The 21,881-nt window shown below is 65.4% G+C and overlaps 3 protein-coding genes across 11 annotated transcripts in view; 1 reads left to right on the top strand and 2 right to left on the bottom strand.

The window, feature by feature from the left end:
- Nucleotides 1-1,539: 1,539 nt before the first annotated feature.
- Nucleotides 1,540-5,221, top strand: GJA4 (gap junction protein alpha 4). 5 transcript variants are annotated; one of them, XM_035345343.1, is made up of 2 exons: nt 1,540-1,636; nt 2,737-5,221. In XM_035345343.1, exon 2 carries the CDS (start codon nt 2,758-2,760, stop codon nt 3,784-3,786), a length of 1,029 nt encoding a protein of 342 aa, XP_035201234.1. In that variant the 5' UTR covers nt 1,540-1,636; nt 2,737-2,757; the 3' UTR covers nt 3,787-5,221. The 5 variants fall into 5 exon arrangements, with proteins under 5 accessions (XP_035201234.1, XP_035201236.1, XP_035201238.1 ...); XM_035345345.1 differs by having other exon boundaries at nt 1,545-1,628; XM_035345347.1 differs by having other exon boundaries at nt 1,635-1,659; nt 2,740-5,221.
- A 5,813-nt stretch (nt 5,222-11,034) lies between these two features.
- On the bottom strand, nt 11,035-12,863 carry SMIM12 (small integral membrane protein 12). The gene is made up of 2 exons (XM_035345356.1): nt 12,858-12,863; nt 11,035-11,592 (listed from the first exon to the last, which is right to left on the bottom strand). Exon 2 carries the CDS (start codon nt 11,538-11,540, stop codon nt 11,259-11,261), a length of 282 nt encoding a protein of 93 aa, XP_035201247.1. The 5' UTR covers nt 11,541-11,592; nt 12,858-12,863; the 3' UTR covers nt 11,035-11,258.
- A 947-nt stretch (nt 12,864-13,810) lies between these two features.
- The window catches only part of DLGAP3 (DLG associated protein 3), a 29,868-nt gene continuing 21,797 nt past the window's right edge, over nt 13,811-21,881 (bottom strand). For 4 of the 5 annotated variants that reach the window (XM_035345338.1, XM_035345340.1, XM_035345337.1 and 1 more), the window contains exons 3-12: nt 20,186-21,272; nt 19,152-19,357; nt 18,328-18,442; nt 17,950-18,184; nt 17,103-17,443; nt 16,768-16,853; nt 15,575-15,999; nt 15,245-15,336; nt 14,984-15,127; nt 13,811-14,590 (exon numbers count right to left, since the gene is read on the bottom strand). In XM_035345338.1, coding sequence (XP_035201229.1) covers nt 14,372-14,590; nt 14,984-15,127; nt 15,245-15,336; nt 15,575-15,999; nt 16,768-16,853; nt 17,103-17,443; nt 17,950-18,184; nt 18,328-18,442; nt 19,152-19,357; nt 20,186-21,214 — 2,892 coding nt within the window. In that variant the 5' untranslated portion in view covers nt 21,215-21,272 and the 3' untranslated portion in view covers nt 13,811-14,371. The remainder of the gene's footprint in view (nt 14,591-14,983; nt 15,128-15,244; nt 15,337-15,574; nt 16,000-16,767; nt 16,854-17,102; nt 17,444-17,949; nt 18,185-18,327; nt 18,443-19,151; nt 19,358-20,185; nt 21,273-21,881) is intronic. The other variant, XM_035345341.1, reaches the window with a different exon arrangement.

The following is a 21,881-nucleotide window of genomic DNA, read 5'->3' as shown; positions in this document are numbered from 1 at the left end:
ACTTTTGGCACCCACGGTGCCAGCCTTGGCCACGGGGCACCCAGCACCAGAGGACGGATGCTCCGGGAGGACACACAGCGTGGGGTGTCTAACTGGGAGTGCATCTGGAACTAGTGTGGGGTCTGTTTTGGGGTGTCCTCCCTGTGGCTGGTGTGGGTGAAGCACGTGCTGGGCACAGTCCTGCCAGTGGGTAAAGCAACGTGGGAGTTGGAGCACCCAGAGGTGGGGGCAGCGCCATTTCCTTTGTGGTTCTGGAGCAACCAGAGGTGATCGTTTCCTCCCACTGGGGGCTGGCAGGGTGCGGAGCGTCCCCGAGGACAGGCGCCAAGCAGGGACACGTCACGGCAGGGACGGTGGGAAGGGGTTAGCGGTAAACCTGGCGGGCTGGCTGGGAGACGGTGCTGGGCTTCAAAGCAGCCCGGTGCCTCGGCACGGGGCAGCACGTGGGTGTTACCCGAGGCACGGCAATTATGTTCTATTAAAAATAACGATGCTGTTCCGGCTCCACCACCCTCTGCTCAGACCTGTCTGCAGGAGGAAATGCCACGTCTCGCTGCAGGACAGGCAGCAGATCCCTGGCCTAGTTTCTGCTGACGTTGCCCAAGCCCAAATCCTGCCACCCCCAGCTGGCCCTGTGCAGCCTGTGGTGAGCACACCAGCCCATCGCCGCTGGTGTAGGGACACAAATGGGGGCCCCGGGCCCACAGGACTTCAATCAGTGCATAAAATACCAGCTTCCACTCACTGCTTTCCTGAAGCAGAGGCTCTCTGCCAGCCCCTCTCAGGTCCCCTTGCTCGGAACAAAGTCCCCACTGCCACCCCAGGGGCTCCCCGGCCACACGCTGTCCCCATCCCCACGCCGGTGCCACCACGTCCCCTGGCTCCAGCCTCACTCTGCACCCTGCACGCCCCATCCCAAAGCCTCCACCGCACCCAACCTTTGCCTAAAACCCGTGCAGCCCCTCTGGGTTTGCTCAGCACCAGGCAGGAGCTCGCTGAGCCTCGGGGCTGGAGCTGCGGCGTGGCTCCAGCACCACCCAGTGCCCACGCAGAGCACGGCCCCACTGCCCCACGGAGAGAAATCCCTGGGACACGCCCCCCCCGGACACCCCCCGAGCTGGAGCATCCCCAGGGGTCCCCCTGCCCTGCGCCCTGCTCTCTCCGCCGCCTCCCGGTGCTGCCCCCGGGTGATGCTCGGACCCCAGCCGGGCACAGGGCACTCAGCTCCCCCCGTTCCCCCCGCAGGATTTTGGGGGCACAACGGGGCTGGGGACACCCGGGCACGGCCGATTCCACCGCCCACCTCTCCCCCTGCCCCCTCTGGAGCAGCCGGACCCCCGCTTTGCCCCCCGCAGGTTTTGGCTCCCCACGACCACGGGCGGTGTTTCGGTCCGTCCCCCCCCCCCCCCCCTCCCCCCCCGGCCCCCCCCCGAGAGGTGCTGGCGGGGCCCCCCCCCCCCCTGCTCCCCCGTCCCGGCCCCGCTGCCCACACCTGCGGCGCTGCGCTAAGCCCCGGCCCCCGGTTTCCTGCCCGCGCTCCTCCTCCGGCTCCCCCCGGCCCCCCCCGGCCCTACACGGCCACAGCCGCCGGGTCCCGGGACAGGCGGGACGAGCGCGGAGCTGCGAGGGTGAGCGGGTGGGTGCCTGGGGGGTGCGTGGGTGAGCGGCCAGCCTGAGCCCCCGAGCCCCTGATCCCCCCTGGGAACTGCACCCCATTTGGGGTCACCCCTCTCTTCCCACCCACTCCTTGCTTTGGGGTGTGGGGTCACCCCCTCTCTGCTTGCAGCCCCTTTTCTGCTTTGCTTCCCCCGTGCCGCCCGGTGGGATTTCTCTTTAACTGCCCAGCTGGCACCTCTAGGTGCTTAATTGGCAGGGGTTAATTAGGAGTCAGCGCTGGGGCCTCTTCCTCTCTCCCAGCTGGGCTGCAGGGCTGGGCTCCTGCGGGGCGATGTGGAACGGGCTGGCTGGTGGCCAGGGGTGACACTGGGACCACTGGGGGTCCTGGAGCGGGGTCGGGTCTGTCCACGGTGAGTGGCTTTGGGGTGCCCGGGCTGGTGGGTATGGGGGAGCGATGTGGGGCTGGGGTGCCATCGCCCCGCAGCAAGGGAGCTGGCTGGGGGCTGTCCCCTAGGTCTGGGGGGCAGCCCCCCGGGTGGTGAGGTGGCTGCTGTACCCCAGGGGTTCGTGTTCCTGTCCCTGTGGCCACGCGGCTTGCTGCCTTTTAGTGGAAGGCTGTAGGGCAGGGGGGTTTGGGCAGCCCCTGGCCAGCGAGACCTCTGCCAGGGCAGCCCCGAGCTGTGGGTGCTGTGGGCTGGGCGCTGCTGGCGAGTGGTGAACTTCTGCGGGGTCTCTTCTCCCCCAGCCCCATGTTTCCATGCTGGGCAGTGGGGTGACCCCTCCTTGGGCACCCCCAGGACCTGTGCAGCCTCTTGCTGTGGGCACGGCTTCGCTGCTCCCTTGTGCAGCAGGGGAAGGTGAGATCAGGGACACCGGGGCTGGTGCAGCCCTGTGGAGGTGTCGCACTGGCCAGTGCTGCCCACTGGTAAAGAAATTCAGCAAAGAAATCCTGCTGGGCTCCCTCCCCGTGGGATGCTCTGTGGTGGGCTGGCTGGGACGCTGTGGAGTGGCTGTGTCCTGAGGAAGCCTTGGGTTTGTGCAGCCCCAGCTGCCCTGAGCTCCCCAGTGTGAAAAAGATCTTAAACTTTTTTTTCCCCCTCCTGTTTCTTCTTCTGCCAGAAGCACGAGGCTCCCTAGAAGATGGGTGACTGGGGGTTCCTGGAGAAACTGCTGGACCAAGTCCAGGAGCACTCGACGGTGATCGGGAAGATCTGGCTCACCGTGCTCTTCATCTTCCGCATCCTCATCCTGGGCTTGGCCGGCGAGTCCGTGTGGGGGGACGAGCAGTCGGATTTCGTGTGTAACACCAAGCAGCCCGGCTGCACCAATGTCTGCTATGACAAAGCCTTCCCCATCTCCCACATCCGCTACTGGGTGCTCCAGTTCCTCTTTGTCAGCACCCCAACCCTCATCTACCTCGGCCACGTCGTCTACCTGTCCCGGAAGGAGGAGAAGCTGAAGCAGCAGGAGAGCGAGCTGCGGGCTATCCACAGCAAGGACCCGAAGATCGAGCAGGCCCTGGCAGCCGTGGAGAAGAAGATGTCCAAGATCTACGTGACTGAGGACGGGCGGCTCAAGATCCAAGGGGCGCTGATGTGGACGTACATCGTCAGCGTCATCTGCAAGAGCATCTTTGAGGCTGGCTTCCTTGTCGGGCAGTGGTACCTCTACGGCTTCTCCATGGTGCCCCGCTACGTGTGCAAGAGGGACCCCTGCCCGCACCAGGTCGACTGCTTCATCTCCCGCCCCACTGAGAAGAGCATCTTCATCATCTTCATGCTGGTGATGGGCCTGATCTCCTTGGTCCTGAACCTCCTGGAGCTCTTCCACCTGTGCTGCAAGCACCTCTTCAGCACCATCAAGAAGGTGTCGGCGCCGGCCGGCCCCAGCCGGGACACCTTTGCCGACGACTTGGTCTCGGGTCCGTACCCACCCAAGCACTACCCGTTCCTGCCCATGGCCGGCAGCCACACGCCGCCCTTCCAGGCCTACAACAAGCTCTCCAGCGAGCAGAACTGGGCCAACTTCCACAACGAGGAGAACCTGGCGCTCAGCAGCCCCAGGCCCCTCTCGGACCCCTACGCCCCCAAGGCTCCCGAAGCCCCAGCCCTGGAGGAGAAGCTGTGCAGCCGGCCCGGGAGCTCAGCCTCCAAAAAGCAGTACGTTTAGTGCCGGCCTGGCCCCGGCAGGCTGGGGACCACCCGTGGTTCCCAGATGAGCCCTGCTCCGGAGGATGTGGCTGCCCACATTTGGGACCTGATGCTCACGAACTCGGCTGGGTGCTCCCCGGCCCCTGAGCAGAGCCTCTGCTCTGTTTTCCCCATGTGCGCTGCGAGGAAGGAAACCACGCAGAAACTTCGGGCTGTGCTGGGACGGCGTGTCCCGGCTGGAGGGCTAGCTCCTGCCGTGGGAAAGGGAGCAAATCCCTGGGGATGGGATGGGATGGGGGCCACGGACGGTCCCCAGGGCTGTGCCTGGGGGTCTCCTACCCCTAAACTGCCCCATGGGACTCGATGGACCCCCTGCCAGTGCGGGAGTGAGCGTGCAGCCATGGGAAGCCACTCATGCTGGCCATCAGCCGTGGCCTCTTCCTGTGAACCCTGGCAGAAATCCGGAGCTGCCAGCGCCTCGTGGGGGGGTTTACTGCAGGAGCTGCCCCTGTCCCCATGGACCTCGGTGGGATTAACCCCGTGCAGCTCCACGCTGTCACCCTGTCAACCCTGGGAGCCTGAATCCCCCCCCGTGTCCTGTCCCCAGACCCTTTCCCACATGATGTCTCTAAGTTATTTTTAACCTGCTGGCCCTGGCGCGGAGCTTTCTGCCTTACGGGTACAGGGGAGCCATGTCCAGCCCGGTGCCCCTGGGGGAGGAATAATTAGCCTGGCAGTCTCTGGTTGGGGGGGGTTCCTGTTTTAATTACTTTGCACTAGTCATCTCCTGCTGTGGGCTGGCGGGGGCAGAGGGACTGACCACTGCCTCGGAAGCGCCTGTCCCGGCTCTCCCAGCCCAGCGAAGCTGTGACAGGAGCAGGTGCTGCGGGCTCCTGCCCCTCCTGGTGCTCAGGACCAGGGTGTGAGCGCAGGATGTGGGCATCGCTCCTCTGTTCTCTTTCCTTCCCCCCCCTGCCCGGCTTGGAGTGTTGCGTTTTGCTAAATAAAGTTGGATGAATGAAAACGTGGAGAGTTCTGTGCCTGTGCATCATGGCTGGGGCAGGGATGATGATGTCCCCAGGGTAACGGGATGGGGGAGGATGTGCCCTATGAGCTCTGCTTGTTGCTCATCACCAAAAGCCAAAACCTCCCTGCTATAGTGCCCTGTCCCCCTGAGCCTCTGTGTGGTTTGTCATAGGGCAGTGCAGTCTCTGGCTGAAGCAGAAGGGTTTTGGGTGGCCCAAAGCAGAGCTCAGCCCCATAGCAAGGGCCTCTCGCCCCCCTATGCCCCAGCTCTGCTGCAGATAAACCTCGCTGAGGCTGTGGAGCTGCTCCCTGCTGAATAATAGGTGGAAATGAGCTGCAGATAAAGGCACGCAACACTCGCTGGGGCTGTGTTTAGTTTCCCTGGCCAAGTAAGCCCAGGGCAGAGCCTGCTTTCTGCTGAGGGCCTCTTCAGAGAGGGTGGGACAGACTAAAAATACCCTGGAGTAAATGAAATATGGGTGATACGGGGCGATATCGCTGCCATCGGCCACCAGAGGAATCGGAGAGGGAGGCACCCTGCCTCGCTGTGCCCAGATGGGGCTGTGCCCAAGCCTCTCCCTGGCTTCCCAGCCCACACTTGGATGGGGGCACATCCCTGGAGGGTGCCAAAACCTCATGCTTGGGGTGCCAAAACCCCAGGCATGCTGCTCCCTGCACCCTCCATCACGACACCAGGGCAGACCCTGCCCTGCACAGGGACCTTCCCACACGGGGACCCCCAGGGCTGGACCAGGGCTGGCTCCCACCAGGCATCAGCAGAGCCACGAAACCCCGCAGCTCCCCATGCTCAGCCGGGAGGAAATGCCAGTGTGAAAGGTAACGGCGCAGCCGTGCTGCAGTCCTGCAGCCTGTTTACCCACCGGGCAGCCGCTGTTTGCTCCCCTCGCCTGTCCCGGGCTGATATTTTTGTTGGCACCGGGAGCGCATCACGCTTTCCCAAACAACCCTGCAAGGTGGAAAACAAGACGGCCGTGAGCCCCCTTGCCTGGAGGCAGCAGCCAGCGGGGCCACTCGTGCCTGGCCATGGGGGCTGCAACAACACGGCCCCGCACGCCGCTATTGTTCCCGTGTTGGGACGGGGGAAGCCGCAGTGACCCCGCGCCGCTGGGACCTGCCCTCGGCGCACGCCAACAACAACAGCCAGGGCTCACCTGCACCGTGGGGCCGGGGCGGCTGCGGGGCCGGGGTGGGCACGAGTCCCCCCCGAAGGTGGGCAGGCGGCCCTAAGGCAAATAAAAGTTTGGAGCTGATAAGAGAGCTGGCTGGCCCGGAGAAGCCCTTTTGCAGAGCCTGGGGACAGATAGCGACGGGACGGACGCGCGCGGCCTTTCTCACACCTCCGCGCTGCCTCCTGAGTAAACAGGCTCCTCCGGTCTCTTTCTGGGAACTGCACTCGCTGGCCCAAAGCCCGGCCCCGTGCCATGGTGCTGAGCCCTGCAGGAGCAAGGGCAGGTGGGGGGCAGCGGGTGAGCAGCTCCCCATGGGCACCCCTGGCGTGGCCGCTTTTTTAGGGTGCTCGCACCCAGCACCCACCCTGGGTGCCACTAGGACGGGCGCTGCTTTCAACGAGCTGCCTTTGTACCCCCACCTAGGAGCCTCGGGGTTTATCCCAGTCCAAGGCTGATTTTCAGAGGTGCAGCCCCCTAAAACTAACCCAGAGGGAGACCTGCCCGTGCCGTGCCCAACGTGCACGCTTTGCTCCGTGGGCGCAGGCAGCAGCGTGGGGCTGTTTCTGCACACGCTAAAAGAAAAGCAAGTGCCCCGAGAGCAACGGGATGTGCTCACGGGCAGGAGAGAGGGGGAGAGGGGACTGGCAGCGGGACGTGCACCTGAACTGACCTCCAGCAGCCTGAAGCTCGGGATGCACAGACCTGGGCATCCCTCGGGCACGTGGCCACGCACCCCCACTGCCGTGCTGGCAGTTTTTGGGTGGCCACTCAGAGCACCTCCAGTCCAGGAAGGATCGGGGGGAAGCTTTCCAGCCCTGGGGAGTCTGTGGACTTCCCAGGACCCCAGTTCCTGCTGGGGCCATTGCTCCAATGCCAGCCCCAGCCCCCAAAAGCACTGTACCTGTGACAGCCCCAGGACCACGGGTTTGCAGGGAGCGTCCTGCCCTCTGCTTGGGGCCAGGCTAGGTTCCCCCACACAGCCCAGCCCCGGACCGGGAAAAGGAGCAGTGCGAGGGTTGCCGCAGCACGTCCTGCTGTGAGGATCTGCCTGAGGAGCTGGCTGAGCACCAAGGAGTTTATTTTTAAGCTTTCCCAGCATAGAGAAAAGAGCAAGCTTCTAAATCCGACTTGCTCACAGGAAGAGCGGCGGCGACGGGAGCAAAATTGCAGCTGGGAAGGGAGGAAGGGCAGAGGCTGGGCAAGGTGATGCCACATGGGGCTACAGCACAGCACCCCCGGCCCATGGGGACCCAGAGATGGTGAGGGCAGGAGCAGTCGGGCCCCCTGGGTGCTCAGTGGGGGCTCAGCTCTGCCTCCAGCCCCCTCCAGCCAGCAGCACCCTCCTGAAGCACCCTGGAGCCCCAGCGCCCACCACGGAGGCAGCACCACAGCAGGGCACAATCCTGCCCTTGTCAGCCCCGCCACCAACAATGCACAATGAAAGCAAAGCAGCCCCCAGACCCACTCCCTTCCTTCCCCTGGCGCAGGGCTATATTTAGCCCTCCATGCGCGGGCACGGCAGACAATGCGGCCCCCTCACCCCGTGTGAGAACCGCGGGCGAGAGGAAATGCATTCGGCAGCCCCAGCGAGCTCAGGCATCCTGACATTGTCCATTCCCTCTGGCCACCTCCTCGCGCACAGGCAGCAGCACCAGCATGGCTGGCAGCACCCGCACCCCGTGCCCACCCCGGGATGGGGTCCAGGATCCAGCCCCGAGCTGTGGCCATACACAGAGGTGACATCGAGCGGGATGTGTCCACCAGAGCTGTCCCAGGCCAGGGCTCTGGGGAGGCAGCGTGATTTAAACCAGAGCTGCGCCTCTCTAAAAGCACTTCAGAGCTTTTGCTGGCTGTAGGAAAGGAGCCGGCAGTGGCGATTTGTGGGATCGTGGGGCCTGCAGCGAGGCTGGGATGCTGGGAAAGGACAAAACCGGAGCCTGGGAACACAGCCTGGGCTTACTGGGGCAGAGAGCAGCCGTCCCCAGGGGCTGCAGGGACACGCCGGGGAGGGACAAGCCATTTGCTAGCCAATGCCCCTGGGGTGAGCACACCTCTGTGGCTCGGGGCTGCCGGCACGTCCCGGGTGCTCTGGGGTGACAGTGCTGCTCCAGGACGGGACACAGCAGTGAGAGTCCCCGCAGGACCCCACACGTCCCATCTCGCTCCACAAAGCCATACGGCTCACTCAGGGCCTTGCTGGATGGGGAGCGAGGTGCTGAGCAGCCCCCGTGCCACCACACGGTCACAGCGTCCCCAGCCCCGTGCAGCTGGCGCATCCCCGCGCTGATCTAAGCGGACATCCGCTGCGGCTGCCCAGCTGTGCTGAGCCGTGCCGAGCAGCTGGGGGGGACCCTGGGGTCCCCGTTCTTCCCCCCTGCCTGCACACACAGCAGCTGCTGGGCTGGGGCGCAGCGTGGGGAGGGCAGGAGAGCTGCCTGGCTCCCCGTCTGCATCCTGCCTCCGGAAAACACAACCTGCTCCTTGCACGCTGATGGAGATGGACCCCCGGGAGCAAACACGGCCCTGGCCAGGGCAGAGGCTCAGCTGCTCTCGGAGCTGGTGGGGAGGAAAATGTGGACCAGGCAGGAACAGAGAGCCCTGAACCAGCCGGTGGCCCCGGTGCCTGGCCCCGGTGCCATTCCTGTACGTGGTATTTTGGCAGCTGCTGGCTATTTTGGCAGTGGTATTTTGGCAGCTGCTGGCTTTACTCCCTGCTCTGCAGCACACTGCACGGTGGTGATCTGCAAGGTGCAGCCAGCCTGCTGCCACACAACTCCCTGAATTCAGGCTCCAGGCTGATGACAGCAGAGCATCCTCCCGCAAAGCTCCAGCCCCTGCACTGGACCACAGCAGCGCCTTGCACGTGAGCGGCTGTGCTCGAGCTCCCGTAGCCAACTTTTGCCATAATGGTTTATTCAACAACGCTTCCTCTCGCTCCTAGAGAGCCCCTGTGTCTGCCTGCCCCGTCCCTCGGTGCTCGCCGACTCCTATTCTTGTCCAGCGAGTGCTTCCCGGGCAGCACATTGTTGGGATTCAATGGGAGGAAGGGTGGGTGTGCGGTACCGAGAATTTAGGAGAGCTGGGGCACCTTCCCAAACTGCGGCTGGTCTCGGGGAAGCCCCAGCACCTAAGGGGAGGCTGTGGCTCGTCCCCACTGCAGAAACCAGCTGGAAATGTGGAAGCACGGGCAAGGCAAAGCAGCAGGCACAGAGAGCAGCAGAGGCTGGGGCTGCCCAGCCAGGGCCCTCGGTACCTGCAGAGCCGCTGTCGGGGGGGCCCCGTCCTTCCCCAGCATTGTTTCAGCGAGCTGAGTGGGCTCGGGAAAGGAAATGGGCCAGGGAGGCCCCAACAAAGCCCAATTGTGCCCTGCGGAGCCGAGCCTGAGAACGCGCAGATCAATCGGCTATAAACAGCCAGGGGAGCCGCGCTGTCGCAGGGTGAACAAAGGGATTTCGGAAGAAGTTTCCGAGCGGGGTCTGGTTGGTCCCAGCTGGGAGGGGGGCGAAGGGACCGTTCCCACCCCTGAGCACAGCAGGGACCAGCATCACCTCAGCAGGGCTGGCAAAGGCAGAGGCCAAGGGTAGGGGCCGCTGGGTGAGGGGACAGAGATGCCTTTGAAGCCCAAAACTGGTGTGGCAGCCCAAAAAGGGTGGCAGCAGGGTACGGGGCAGGGCTGGAGCAGCCCCTGCTTGGCCCCGAGATTCCTCCTGCACCTTGTGGGTAGCGCCGAGCACTTGTGGAACAGGCAGCAGACACCCAGCTCCTCCCGGCTCTGCCTGCCTCAGCTCCCTCGCAAACAGCTCCGGCCGCGAGTTCCTGGCGGCGAGCTCGGCCAGAGGGCAGAGAGCCAGCCCCGAGGAGAGCAGGTCCGGAGGTAAACAGCCGGGGAGCGCAGGCAGTAAAGCTGTCAGCGGGGCAGGCCGGAGCACGGCAAAACGCTGAACTGGCTGCTGACATCAGGGCTTTGCGCGAGACACAACAGATTTATCGGCCCCGGGAGGGGAAGGCCAGGCTGGGGCAGCAAGCAAGGCCTCGCTGCGGGACCAGGGAAAAACAAAGCCGGGAGGGAGCGATAACCCCAGCGAGGGCCCGGCACGCTGCAGGCAGAGCGCTGCAGCACGGAGGGGCAGGCTGGGGGCTTGGTGCCACTGTGCTGGGAACGCTCCCGAGGCTCGAGGGGACACCACCAGCCCCGTGCTGGCTGCAGGTCCCCAGCGCTCGCTCCCCAGCACAGCACGTTCCTCCCCCTCGTCCCTCGGGCCCCCACCCAGCGCTGCCACCACCCTTCTGGTCTAGATAAGGAGGCTGAGGGGAAGCAGTGACGTGACCCGGGGGAGCCAGGAGGGAGGCACAGCAGCAGTGTGGGCTGGTATTTTGGTGCCCACCCCTCCTTCCTGCCCACCACCCCTCCCAGGCTGTGCCAGGCACAGCCCAGCTACACCCAGGACACCTCTCTCTGTAGAAAGGGGACTTTTTGAAAACACCAGGATCTGAGGCAGGGTTTTGACCAGGAGGCGATGCAGAAGAAGACACAGAGGCCCAGGATTCACAGAAGTTTAATCTGGCTATTCCTGTTCAGGGCAAGGGAGCTCCTCATTCTCAATACATCCGTGTTTCGTGTTGGATGCAGCGCCAGGACACCCACCCCCCTGTCCCCTTTCCTGCTGCAAAGCCCTGGGACAACGCAGAGAAGAGCTCCCAGATCTCCTTCGATGCTCAGGCTCGTGGTGACAGCTTGGTACTGCGGTGCTGTGGTCTCTAGCAAGCCAGACTGGGTTCACAAAGAGCATGGAGAGCTGGAGGCAGGATGGCAGGCCCTCCTTGCCACCACAGTCAGCACCCCTGACCCCATGTCACTCAGGTCCAAGTCTACTTCTGAGAGCAAATCCCTTCTGTTTTCATGCCCACAAAGAAACCGTGGCAACGTGGGTGGAACCAGGCCAGGAGGGTTTCGTGCGTCAGGCTGAGGGCTGCCGAGTTCCACACCTCCAAAGCAACCCCCCCATCCCCGTACATTATGTGGGAGGGGGTCTGGCTGCCGTCTGTAACACATCCACGGGGTGGGCAAACCCCGAGCCCTCCGGGGAGCCCAGGGAGGGTGAAGTGCAGCGGTGGGGGCAGCGTGCGGCCCAAGCACAGCCAGGTGCAGGGGGGTCTGGTCGAAGACGTGCAGGTGACAGAGGAACTCCCCCAGCACCACGCTGAGGGACGCGGCCCCCATCCAGCTGGGGGTCCTCGTCCTCACCGAGCCCCCCTGGCGGGACGAACACCTTCATTAACTCTTTTCGGGGCGGTTCCTGTTCAGCACCGCCCGGGGGGCGAACTCCAGCTTCTCCTTGAGGCTCACCACCTTGGTCAGGTCCTTGCCAGCGATCTCCTGCAGCTTGCGGTCCTCGCGCCTCTCCGAGATGCTCTTCTCCTCTTCCTCGGGGGGCGGCGGGGGGCGGCCGCGGAGGAACCACTCGAGGTGGTAGCCCACGGCGCCCACCACGAAGGCCACCGGGAAGGTGACGTAGGGCGCGTGGGTGCGCACGGCCGTCCACAGCACGGACCACATGGCGACAACGGGACAGCGCCTGGCACGACGGGCACGAAGCTCACCACCGAGACTCCCCCCCCCCACAAGCCCGGGGCTGGCCCCTGCGGTACCCCCCGGAGCCCTCCGGGGCCTCCCGCTTTAGGCCGCACCGAGCCCCGGCCGGGCCCGGCCGCGGCCAACGGGAACCGGGAGCCCCGGGGACCCCCCAACCGGTGTCCCCCGGGGTCGGGCAACCGGTACCGGCCCCCCCCGGCCCGTGCTCACCTGGGCCCGGCCGCAGCCGCCGCCGCCGCCGCCCCTTCCGCTGCCGGCGGCCGGGCGAGGAGGTGCGGGGCCCGGCGGGGCGGTGCTGCCCCCCGGCGGCCTCGGAGGGAGCCGCGGGGTTGGAGGAGCGGCCGGGCTGGGGCTGGCAGCGGGGGAGGGACGCGGGGGGGAGGCCTGAGGTGAGGCCGTGGGGAGAGGAGGGCCCCGGGGATACACATGGCAGGCCCACGGGGGGAGGCCCACGAGTCGAGGCCCACGGGGGGAGGCCCACGGGCATCCCTGCGCTGCTCTCCTAAACATAGGGGGACCCACACCTGCCCCAGGCAGAGCCCACGTCTAACCCCACAGACCCCTATCCTGCCCTACAGACCCCGCTCGCACCCCACAGACCCCTCTCCTGCCCTTAGGACCCTTCTCCCACCCCATGGACTCCTCCGCCACAGACCCCTCTCACACTCCACAGACCCCTCTCCCACCCCACAGACCCTTCTCACACCCTATGGGCCCCTTTCCCACCCCACAGACCCCTCTCCCACCCCACAGACCCCCCCATAGCCACCCCACAGACACGACGGGCACACAGACGGGGGAAAGGCGAGCCGGGCACCAGCCACGTCCCCGCGGGGAGGTGGCCGCTGGCCCCGGAGTAACCAAAGTCGTCTTTATTAATTCCGGCGGTTTTGTTACAATAAAAACGGAGCCACGTGTCACGGTCACTGTACAGTGCTGGCAGGGCCGGGGGGCTCAGGGGGGCTCAGGGCGTCCCTTTGCAGGCACATCGCTAAAAGCTACGGCGTGGAGGCGACAGGGCCGGGCTGGGGGTGGTGGCTGGGGGGCTCCGTCCCGGGGCAGACCCCCCTCCTGTCACCAGCGTGTCCTTCGCAAGCAGCAGCCTGGCTCCCGCTGCCCGTGGTGTGGCTTCTGTTCCACCCCCCTGTCCCCCCCAGTAAGTGACACCCAGGTCTTTAGCACCGTCTTCTCCCCAGGGTACAAAGCAGCCTCCCCAAAAGCATCGCCCTGCCGCTGAGACACCCACCCCCCCTGCTGCAGGGGGGCACAAGCTGAGCCCACCCACCCCAAAATCCTGTGGGGTTGCCCCAGGCCAGGGCTGGCTACGGGTTTGGGGAGGTGCCCAGCACCCGTGGGAGCTTGTGGGCAGGGTGCTGGCGTGGATGGCGTCCGCCCCTCCTGCCACCCACCGGGACAGCCCGTGGGGAGAAGGGGGCTCGGGGAGGGCAGCCCTTGAAGGGGTCACAGTGCAGGCAGGCGTCCCTTTGGGGCAGGGGCAGTGGGAGCGGGCAGCTGGGGCTGTTCCCCTTGGTAGCTGCTCTCCGAGGGCTGGCAGCATGGATACACTGCACCCCTGCCCTGTGCGGGCTGTGCTCGGGGTGGGGACGTGCCATGGGATGGGGACAGACACAGCATCATCCCTGAATGCCCCAGGGAAGCTCCCGTTGGGGATCTCCTGGCTCTGCGCACAGAGGAAATGGAGCTGGAGCATGAGGGCTGTATCCCGGGATGTCCCCCGTCCCCACGGGGCACCAGGGACATGACAACCCCATCCGGGGTGTCCCATCCCCTCAGAGCACCGGCAGCTTGGGGAGAAGGGGGGAACCCTGCAGGGAATTTCCATCAGCCCCACACCGACAGCCCTGTCCCCGTGTGCAGGGGACGCCGAGGCCAGCCCCGGCTGGCAGCGCAGTGCCCGGCGTGCCTGCTCTGCTGTCCCCGCACCAGGGCACTGCATGAGCCCGGCACTGCGGGGTCCTGCATGAGCATGGGGAAGTCTCCCCCACACTGCCACCTCGCTCACACACCCTGCACCAGGTCAGAGAGCCAAGGGGGAGCCGTCTGCCCTGTCCCCGAGGTGCTCCCAAGCGTGTGGACAGACAGATGGACAGACAGACAGGGGAAGGGGGCAGGATGGGTGCAGGATGCCAGTGCTGATGCTCGGTGTGAGGGGAGCGGGGCTGGGGGTTTCTGCTGCCCTGGTCCATCCCGCCCGCCAGAACACAGCTCTGGTCTTGTGTAGTTTCTGTTTTATTCCTTAGGTTATATTTATATACGTGTATAGGTCAGGGACCCTGGGTTCCCCACGCACCGGGGCAGGAGGCGGGGAGCGGAGCGGGGCTCCGGCTGGGCACAGGGCTGGGGGGCTCGGAGGGGCCCGTCCCCACGGCCGCAGGATTGCACTGAGTTACAGAGAGGCTGGGGGGGGGCCTGCCTGCAGCCCCCTCCCCTCCCACCCAGCAAGGCTGGTGGCTGGGGTCACCTCTCCTTCGGATGGGACAGGGACCGAGGGGGGGCAAGGGACAGAAGAGCTGAGACACGGCCCCAAAGAGGGCAGGGGGAAGGAAGAGCCCTGGACCCTGGCAGAGGCGGGCAGGGGCATGCGGGGGCGATGGGACGGGGCAGAACCAGGTTGGTGTTCATTCACCGTCGGATCCATGAAACGTCTACGATAGAAAAAGAGAGAAGCTGTGAGTGGGCCAAGCGCTGCCCCCAGGGTGTCCCCGTGGCCCCCGATCACAGTGAGCGATGGACGCGCCGTCCAGTCCGGGTAGAAAAGCCGAGGCCCCCCCCTGTCACAGCCGGGTCTGCGCCTCGGGGATGTAGATCTCGATGCTGTCTGCGCTCTCGGTGGCCGAGTTCTGGCGGAAGGAGGCGGCGCGCTTGGCTGCCAGGAGCCGCTTGCGAGCCTCCTGCCGCTGCCGGTCCACCGAGTCCAGGGAGCGCTCCTTCACCGGGTGCACCTTGGAGCGCGGCGGCTTCTTTGGTATCGGGGGAGGCACCTTCTTCTCCTCCTGCACGGACAATGGGGGAGCCTCAGGGTGGGCACGGGGACGGCCCCTCGCCTCCCTTTAACCCCCCCTGCACACGATGGAGAGGTGAGATGAGGCCGCGTGTCCCCTCGTATGTCTGCATGGGGCTGTGCGCCTGCAGCGTGCACGTGCGCGGGATCGTGCCTGGCCCTTTGCAGGCAGCGCTGCCCAGAATCCGGCTGCAACATCGCAGCAGAGGAATGGCCTCGTTTTTTCCTGTTCTTTGTTTCTCAAGTGTTTGCTGAAAGCACCCGCTGGTTCTGCCTGCGGTAGCTTGGCAGCAGCAGTTTGGCCACAGATGTGTTTTGGGGAAGAAGAAGGGAGGGACGTGCACAAGCACCAGCCCCGTGCTCCCCTGCTGAGCCCTGCCCTTACCTTGGGCTCGATGATCTTCCACCCGTTGGCCTTGAGCTGCTGGAGCTCCGCAAACTTCATGCTGACGTCCTCAATGGAGAGCTGCAGCAGGTCCCAGAAGCCAGCCAGGTCTTGGAAGGTGGGCACTGGGAAGGCATTGGGATCCTGCGGGTACAAAAGGGGCCACATCATCCCACAGAGCATCGGCACTGCTGCTCCCCAGCCCACCAGGCTGAGCCTCAGCACCGCTCACCAACCCCAGGACGGTGGACGGGCACTCACCATGTTCTGCTGGCAGAGCCGGTAAAACTGCTGCACCTTCTGGGACATGAGGAGCTGGGCGCTGCCCACGGCGCTCCGGATCTTCTCCAGGACTGGCAGGGCACAGGAGAAAGCAGAGGGTCAGTTCTCCCACAGGGACATGAGCATCCCTTCCGCATCACTTGACAAGGACCCTGCTCCATCATTTGGGGTCCCCAGAGGCATCAACCCTGACCCCAACCTCTTGAGCCAAGTGGCATCACAGGGGGGATGCTCCAAGGCGGTCCATGGGTGAGAACCGTGCCAATGCAGCCCCAGGGGAGCGTGGCCCCACAGCCCGGCCCCACTCACTCTCCTCCGGCAGGTCGTAGTCCTCAGCCTCCCGCTCCATCTGCTGGCACCAGCCCTCCATCTTCTCCACCTCCGCCTGCAGCAGTTTGATGAACCACTCGCCGTCGCGGTGGCACGGGGAGGCACGGCCGGAGTCGGGGAGGCTGCGGGAGCCCCGCTCCACCCAGGCGTCGCGGCGGGGCACCTCCACCGCGTCGTACTGCATCTGGTAGTCCTCCCGGTACGCCCACTGGCCTTGCGTGTGCACCGTCTTGTACACGGCATACTGCCGGCCGGACTCGGGCTCCGAGGAGTGCCGCTGGAAGGGGCGCCCGAACTGCAGGGCTTTGTCCTCGGTGGCCACAGCCAGGCCGGCGAAGCCCTCCAGCTCCAGGTCCGCCTGCACACCCGCCGTCACGCTGTTGGAGCGCTTGAAGCGAGCTCGCCTGGGGAGAGAGAGAGCACTTGGGGACCCCTGTGGTGGCTGCACCAGGGATGCTGAGGGTCCCGAGCCACTCAGGACGTTCCTGCCACCCCTGTCCCCCCGCTAGTGCCATAGTGGGTGTATGCGGGGTGAGGGCAGCTCACAGGTGGGGCTGGGGATGCACGGTATCTGCAGGGACAGCCCTGAGCAGCTGCATCTTGCCAGTCCCTCATTTCCTGTGCTCTTAGCCCGTTTCCATGGCTACCAGTGCTGGACGGTGCTGGAGGATGCCGAGGAGCATGCACTGGGGTGGGTGGGCACGGACCCAGAGCTCGCTTCCTGCGGGCTGTGCAGGTTCACAGGCTGTGAGGCTCACAGCACTCCCGTCCCAGTCAAAAAATCACTTTTTTTTTTTTTTTTTTTTTTTTTTTTAGAAAAACGCAGAGGTTTCACCTGAGCCTGGGCCAGGTTCTGAGCCCAGGGCTGAGCCCCAGCAAAAGAGACTCATGGACTGCATGGGAGCAGGAGAGCCCCTTCCCTGGGCTGTCCCTTTACAGCAATGAGGTGCGAGTGTGAAGGCCGGATCCTGCCCCAGATGGGGGCAGCCGGCCTGGGATGGGGACGGTGCTGAGCCCTGGGGGCATCAGCTGGGAGGACAGAGGGAGAAGATGCCATGGGCAGGAACTGGGGGGGGACACGAAGCTTTGTAACGGGGGAAAGCCACAGCCAGGAGATCTTGGCAGGGCTCGGCAGAGTGCTTGGAGCATGGCACGGCCTGGCCCTTCGGTACCTTTTGTCTTCCTCCACCTGCACCCCGATGGAGTGGAACTCCCTCTGGCTCCGGCTCTCCGTGTCCGAGTCGGAGATGGCCTCAACCTGCCGGGGACAGAGGGAAAATGAGCAGGAGGGCAGCCGGGCACCTCGGGCACTTTGGTGTGCAGCACCACGAGGAGAAGGGTGCACCCGTGGGAGAGCAAGGGCCAGCTGGCGGGCACAGAGGTGGTGTTAGGGCCACCATGGGGCCGCCAGCAGCCAGGGGACATACAGCAGCTGCTCAGCATCACCCACCCATCTTGGGCAGACTGGGACGAGGGGCTCAAACCCGGACGGAGGAGCGAAGCCCACCTGGACGCCGATGGAAGGACGCCACTTCCTCTGCCGAGCCAAGCTCCGCAGCTCCTCCCGGCCGGGGATGGCCTTGATGATGAGCGTGGAGGGCTTGGGGGCGGCGCGGGGCTGGACGGGCGGCAGGTCGAGGGACACGGCCGTCACCTTGGAGCTCTCCAGGCTCTCGGCCGAGTTGCAGCGGGCCGCGGCGTCTTTGGACCAGGCGGGGCTGCGGGCGACCTCGCCGGGCAGGTAGCTCTCGTGGGCAGACTCGGTGCTGCTCTGCGCCGTGACGGAGATGAGGGGCTTGGCTTTGGTTCCTGGAGGGATGGGAGGTGGAGCTTTTCTGTAACTGAAAGCTGTTGTGGGAGAGGCGCAGGATGAAAAGGCGCGTGAAAACACAGACACTTTCTCATTTCCTACCGCGAGCGAGGGCCCCGGGGAGCGGTGCCCACCTCCTCCCGCAACGAAGGGCCCACCGCCCGGCTGGGTTTGCACCTCGGCTGGCGCAGACCAGCGGGGCCACAGACACCAGCTCGGGCTAGCCCGGCAGGACCCCAAGTGGCCGTTTGGCCATCTTATCCCCAAAAAGGGACAGGAACCTGCCCCGACCCGTGCTGGATAAATTGCCGCAGCATGCAGAAAGAAGGGGGAAAGAAGCAAGGGGAAGGACAGAAAATGGATGCTGGGGACACACGGCAGACCCCAAACGAGGGGCTGAGCCATGAGCAGGATGCTCGTACCCCCTGCCGGGGGCTGCACAGGACTGGGGACAGGAGGGGGGCAGCAGCCCTGGGAGAGCAGGTGGGGAGAGGAGGCACGGGGACCCTCGCGCTGCCGATGCCCTGCCACCCCCGGGACTCACAGGTGCTGGGCTTCAGGATACTGCTGGTGATGGGCGGCCCCGGGGGGGCCGACATGGAGAAGAGCGAGAGGCAGTCGTCGTCCTGGGAGCAGCCCGCCTGGATGGCCCGCAGGTAGCTGTGGCTCCGCATGCGGAAGCAGCCGGGCAGATCCAGCGCCTCCACCGCCTGCGACTCCACCTCGCCGAAAACGGACTCGCACACGGCCTCGAACTGGTGGTTGAGCTCGTCGTTGATCTGGGGAGAGCGGTGGGTGATGCTTGGGGTGGCGAGTGGGGGACGGAGCCCAGCGGGGCGGGAGATGCTCAGGGGAGCATCTGCAGCATCTGCCCTCAGTCCCCACCCTGGGGACATGTCCCAGCCGGGACAGGGGGCCCTACCTGGCCGGTGGTGAAGGAGCGCCCGTAGCCCTGTCCCCGAGGGAGCATTCGAGGTGGTGTGCCGCAGCTGGGACAGTTACAGATATATGAATCAGAATAGTGCCTACTTGCAAACCTAATGAGAGACAGTGGGAATAGAAGGGATCGCACCAAAAGCAACACATTCCAGCCGAGCATTTGGAAATGCAGCCGCAGCAATGCTCCCGCAGGCCACCACTTGCCCCCTGAGCTCTTGTGAAGACCCCTTCTCACCTCCCCAACCTCCCAGCAGGGCCAGGGGCTTCCTGGCACCTGCCAGAGGTCAAGGCTGGAGGCAGGTCTCCAAAATCGTTGTGCTGCACCACTGCTGCCTGGCGCTTTGCTCTCTGCCTGGGCTTGGCACAGAGATGCTCAGAGTGGGGTCCCCGTGGCAGACCCCCGAGGCGGAGCTGCCCCTGGCACGGTGTCGTTGTGCGTGGCTGTGGGCTCTGGGCACAAGCGGTGGCAGCAGCACATGCAAGGTCCCCGCTGCAGCTCTGCACCCATGCACGCAGCAAGAAGCTGCAGCGAGCACTCCTGGCAGCCAGAGCCTTGCAAAGATGGGGGGGTCTCCAGCAGGGCATCCTCACCACCCCAAAAATCCACCCCGGGCCCCCACTGGTACAGAGCCATCGGGAGAGGGGCAATTCCACGCAATGGGCAGCAGGGACAGGGACAAGGACCAAGCCCGTTTTCCCCCTGGATCTGGGCAGGTCGCAGCCATCTTGCAGTGTCACCTCTTCTCCCAGCCTTCGCACGTGGCTGCAGCCCAGGATCCCTCCCCAGAGCCTGGCACCAGCCCTTACTTGCTCCTGGCCTGGTCGGCGCTGGAGGAGCGGCGGTAGCTGTCCCGCCGCGTGGCCGCCCGGGGCGATATTTTGGCGCTGGCGTCCGAGTCGGCGCTGTCCTCGTCGCCCATGGCCTTGATGTAGCTGCCGCTGCGCATCCGCCGGCAGGGGATCTCCCCGTCCTTGCCCACCGCCGGGTACCCGCTCCACTCATCCTGCGGCACCTGGGGCAGGAGGTGAGCGTGGGCACGCGTGGTGCCACGAGCCCAGCGTGCGCGCCCAGCCCAAACCCAGGGTGCATGCGGCAGCACCCTCCCTGCCCCAAATCCCAGAGGCCTGCTCCTTCCTGGCAGCCCCGGCTGCGTTCCCTGCTTGCCCCATGTGGTGTTGTTTCCCAAAACCCACTCCCACCTCGCTGCCCCCCCAGCAGGCGCAGCTGGGCCAGATCCCACCCATGCCAGCGCAGCCAGCCAGCTGGTGGCCGTGCCGCCGGCACCACGGGGTCCTTACCAGGCTGCGGTGGCAGGATGGTGTCCCTGGGCCACGCGGGGAGGGCGATGGGGCCGGCACCCTGCCCTGATCCCCCCGCTGCCGCCCGCCCTCGGATTGCCACTCACTGTCTCCTTCCCCCGGGAAAGGGAGCGAAGAGTTAATTAGCTTTTAATTGGAAGGGGGGTGACCTAGAAGGGAGCCTGGTGATGTGACGGGCCAGGCGGTGGCACGGGGCCAGGCACTAGAGGGATAAAAGCCCAGATGAGGGAGAGGGCACAGGGCTGCGAGGATCCTGTGCAGGCAGCGCTGCTTCGACCCCAGCCCACAGGGCTACGGGGCAAGGGACCGCAGAGGGACTTTGTGCTGCTGCAAGGAGACCCACAAGGAGAGAAGACAACAGCAGCAGCACAGGAGGGGGCTGTGCTGGGGACAGGGAGTGGAGCTGGCATTGCACAGCCCCCACACCGCCAGGGCTGGCTTGGATGGAGGGACCCAGCCCCAGCTCGTCCCACAGCATCGCCGGCCGTGGTCCCATGGGCAGCCCTGCCCGGCCCCCTCACCTGCAGGTACTGGTAGGCTCTGTCTTTGGCCTTTGCCTCCTGAAGCATCAAGGTTTTCTCTGTGCCGCCGGCGCTGGGGTAGGCTTCGCGGGCTTGGCTGACAGTCATGGTGTGCCAGGCACTCCTCTTGAGTGTCTGGCCATCCAGAGACATGGACATGCCGGCACAGGCCAGGCATTTTCCTTCCCCACCGCTCTTTAGACTCTTCAAGGTCAAGTCTCTGAAGGCACTTTCGGGAGCGTCCACACAGTACTGGGTGCCCTGGTCCACGGCGTGCCGGCCGGACACCATGTAGCTGCTGTCGCTGTCCAGGTTGTCGTCGGAGCTCCACCAGCCCATCATCTTGGACCGGTGCCGGGAGTCCACCTTGCGGTCCTTGCTCTTGCTGCGCTTGCCGTGGCGGGACTGGTGGTGGTGGTGGTGGTGGTGGTGGTGGTGGTGGTGGTGGTGGTAGCCGTCCCCGCGGCCGTCCATCTTGGTGCCGTTGTAGTCCCGCTTGGCCGGCGCCTCCAGGGAGTGCGACTTGGCGAAGAGCTTCTGGACGGAGTGGACGAGGTGGCGGATGCGGCTGGGGCTCTCGCTGCGCGGCTCGGCGCCGCCGGCCCGCGGGTACTGCAGCGTGTGGAAGCCGTCGTGGTGCAGCGGCAGCTGCTTCTCGAACTGGTCCAGCAGCGTCGGCGGCAGGCGGTTGATCTTGCTGGCGGGGTGGGCGGTCGCCATGCATTCGTCGCAGGAGTCGTAGGGCTGCTGCTGCGCGTGGTGCATCCTCGGGAAGGTGCTGCTGGCGCTGCCGGAGGGCGGCTCGCTCAGGGCACCACCCGGGCACTCGCCGGCCGCGCCGGGGCTCCGCGCCGGGCAGAAGGGATGCTCCAGGGAACACGGCTCGCTGGGGCTGAGGAGGTACGGCTGCCGGCCCTCGGGGCCGTGCGCGACGTAGTCCGCGGGATGCTCGCAGTCCTCTGGGATGCAGCGGCAGCGGTGGCCGGAGGAGTGCTGTGCCTGGCTACGCTCCCCATGGTAGCCCTTCATGGTGTCAGCACCCGCCCCGTAGCCTCGGCATCCTGCAGGGTTTTCCCTGCGGGCTCACCTGCGGGGACAGGCACGGGCAAACCGTCACACTCCCCTCCGCCACCCCAAACCCCAGTTCCTACATAGGGAAAATATTTGGGCTGCGCTGTGTGAAAAAAATGAGGGGGCAGGAAGCTCCTGGGGCAGGATCTGGCCCTGGCTGAGCCCCTGAAACCCCACCTGGGGTGCTGGGGACCCGGCCAGCCCAGGGCATGGGCAGGCAGCGGTGCCAAGCACACGCGGGGCTGCGGGGCTGCCCCTCGCTTGGCTGCCCGGGTGGATGCCGAAACGTGGGGATTTCTAAGGAGAAGCAGCAGCCAGCTACGAAGCATTCAAAGCAGATAGCTTGCAGACGGTGAGGGAGGACATTTCGACATCATCAGAAACTTGTTTTCTTCCCCGACACCAAATATTATGAAGTGTTTTTCCATTAGGAAAACGGTTCTGGCTGAGTTTTCCAGCCGTCGCGATTCACAGAGCCGCTAATGAGCTGGAGCGGGGAGCGGGACCGGGGGGGCTGCCGCGGCGCTGACATCTCCATCCAGCCCGTCCTCCCACCCAGCCGCCGTGCTGCCTGAGCGCCGCCGCCACCCCGCATTGACAGCAGCTCCCTCGGCACCTCGCGGTC

The sequence above is a fragment of the Oxyura jamaicensis genome, chromosome 23 (assembly GCF_011077185.1).
Source record: "Oxyura jamaicensis isolate SHBP4307 breed ruddy duck chromosome 23, BPBGC_Ojam_1.0, whole genome shotgun sequence".
NCBI classification, from domain to species: domain Eukaryota; kingdom Metazoa; phylum Chordata; class Aves; order Anseriformes; family Anatidae; genus Oxyura; species Oxyura jamaicensis.
The sequence above is the reverse complement of the archived record's forward strand: the minus strand, read 5'-3'. Positions and strand labels throughout refer to the sequence as shown.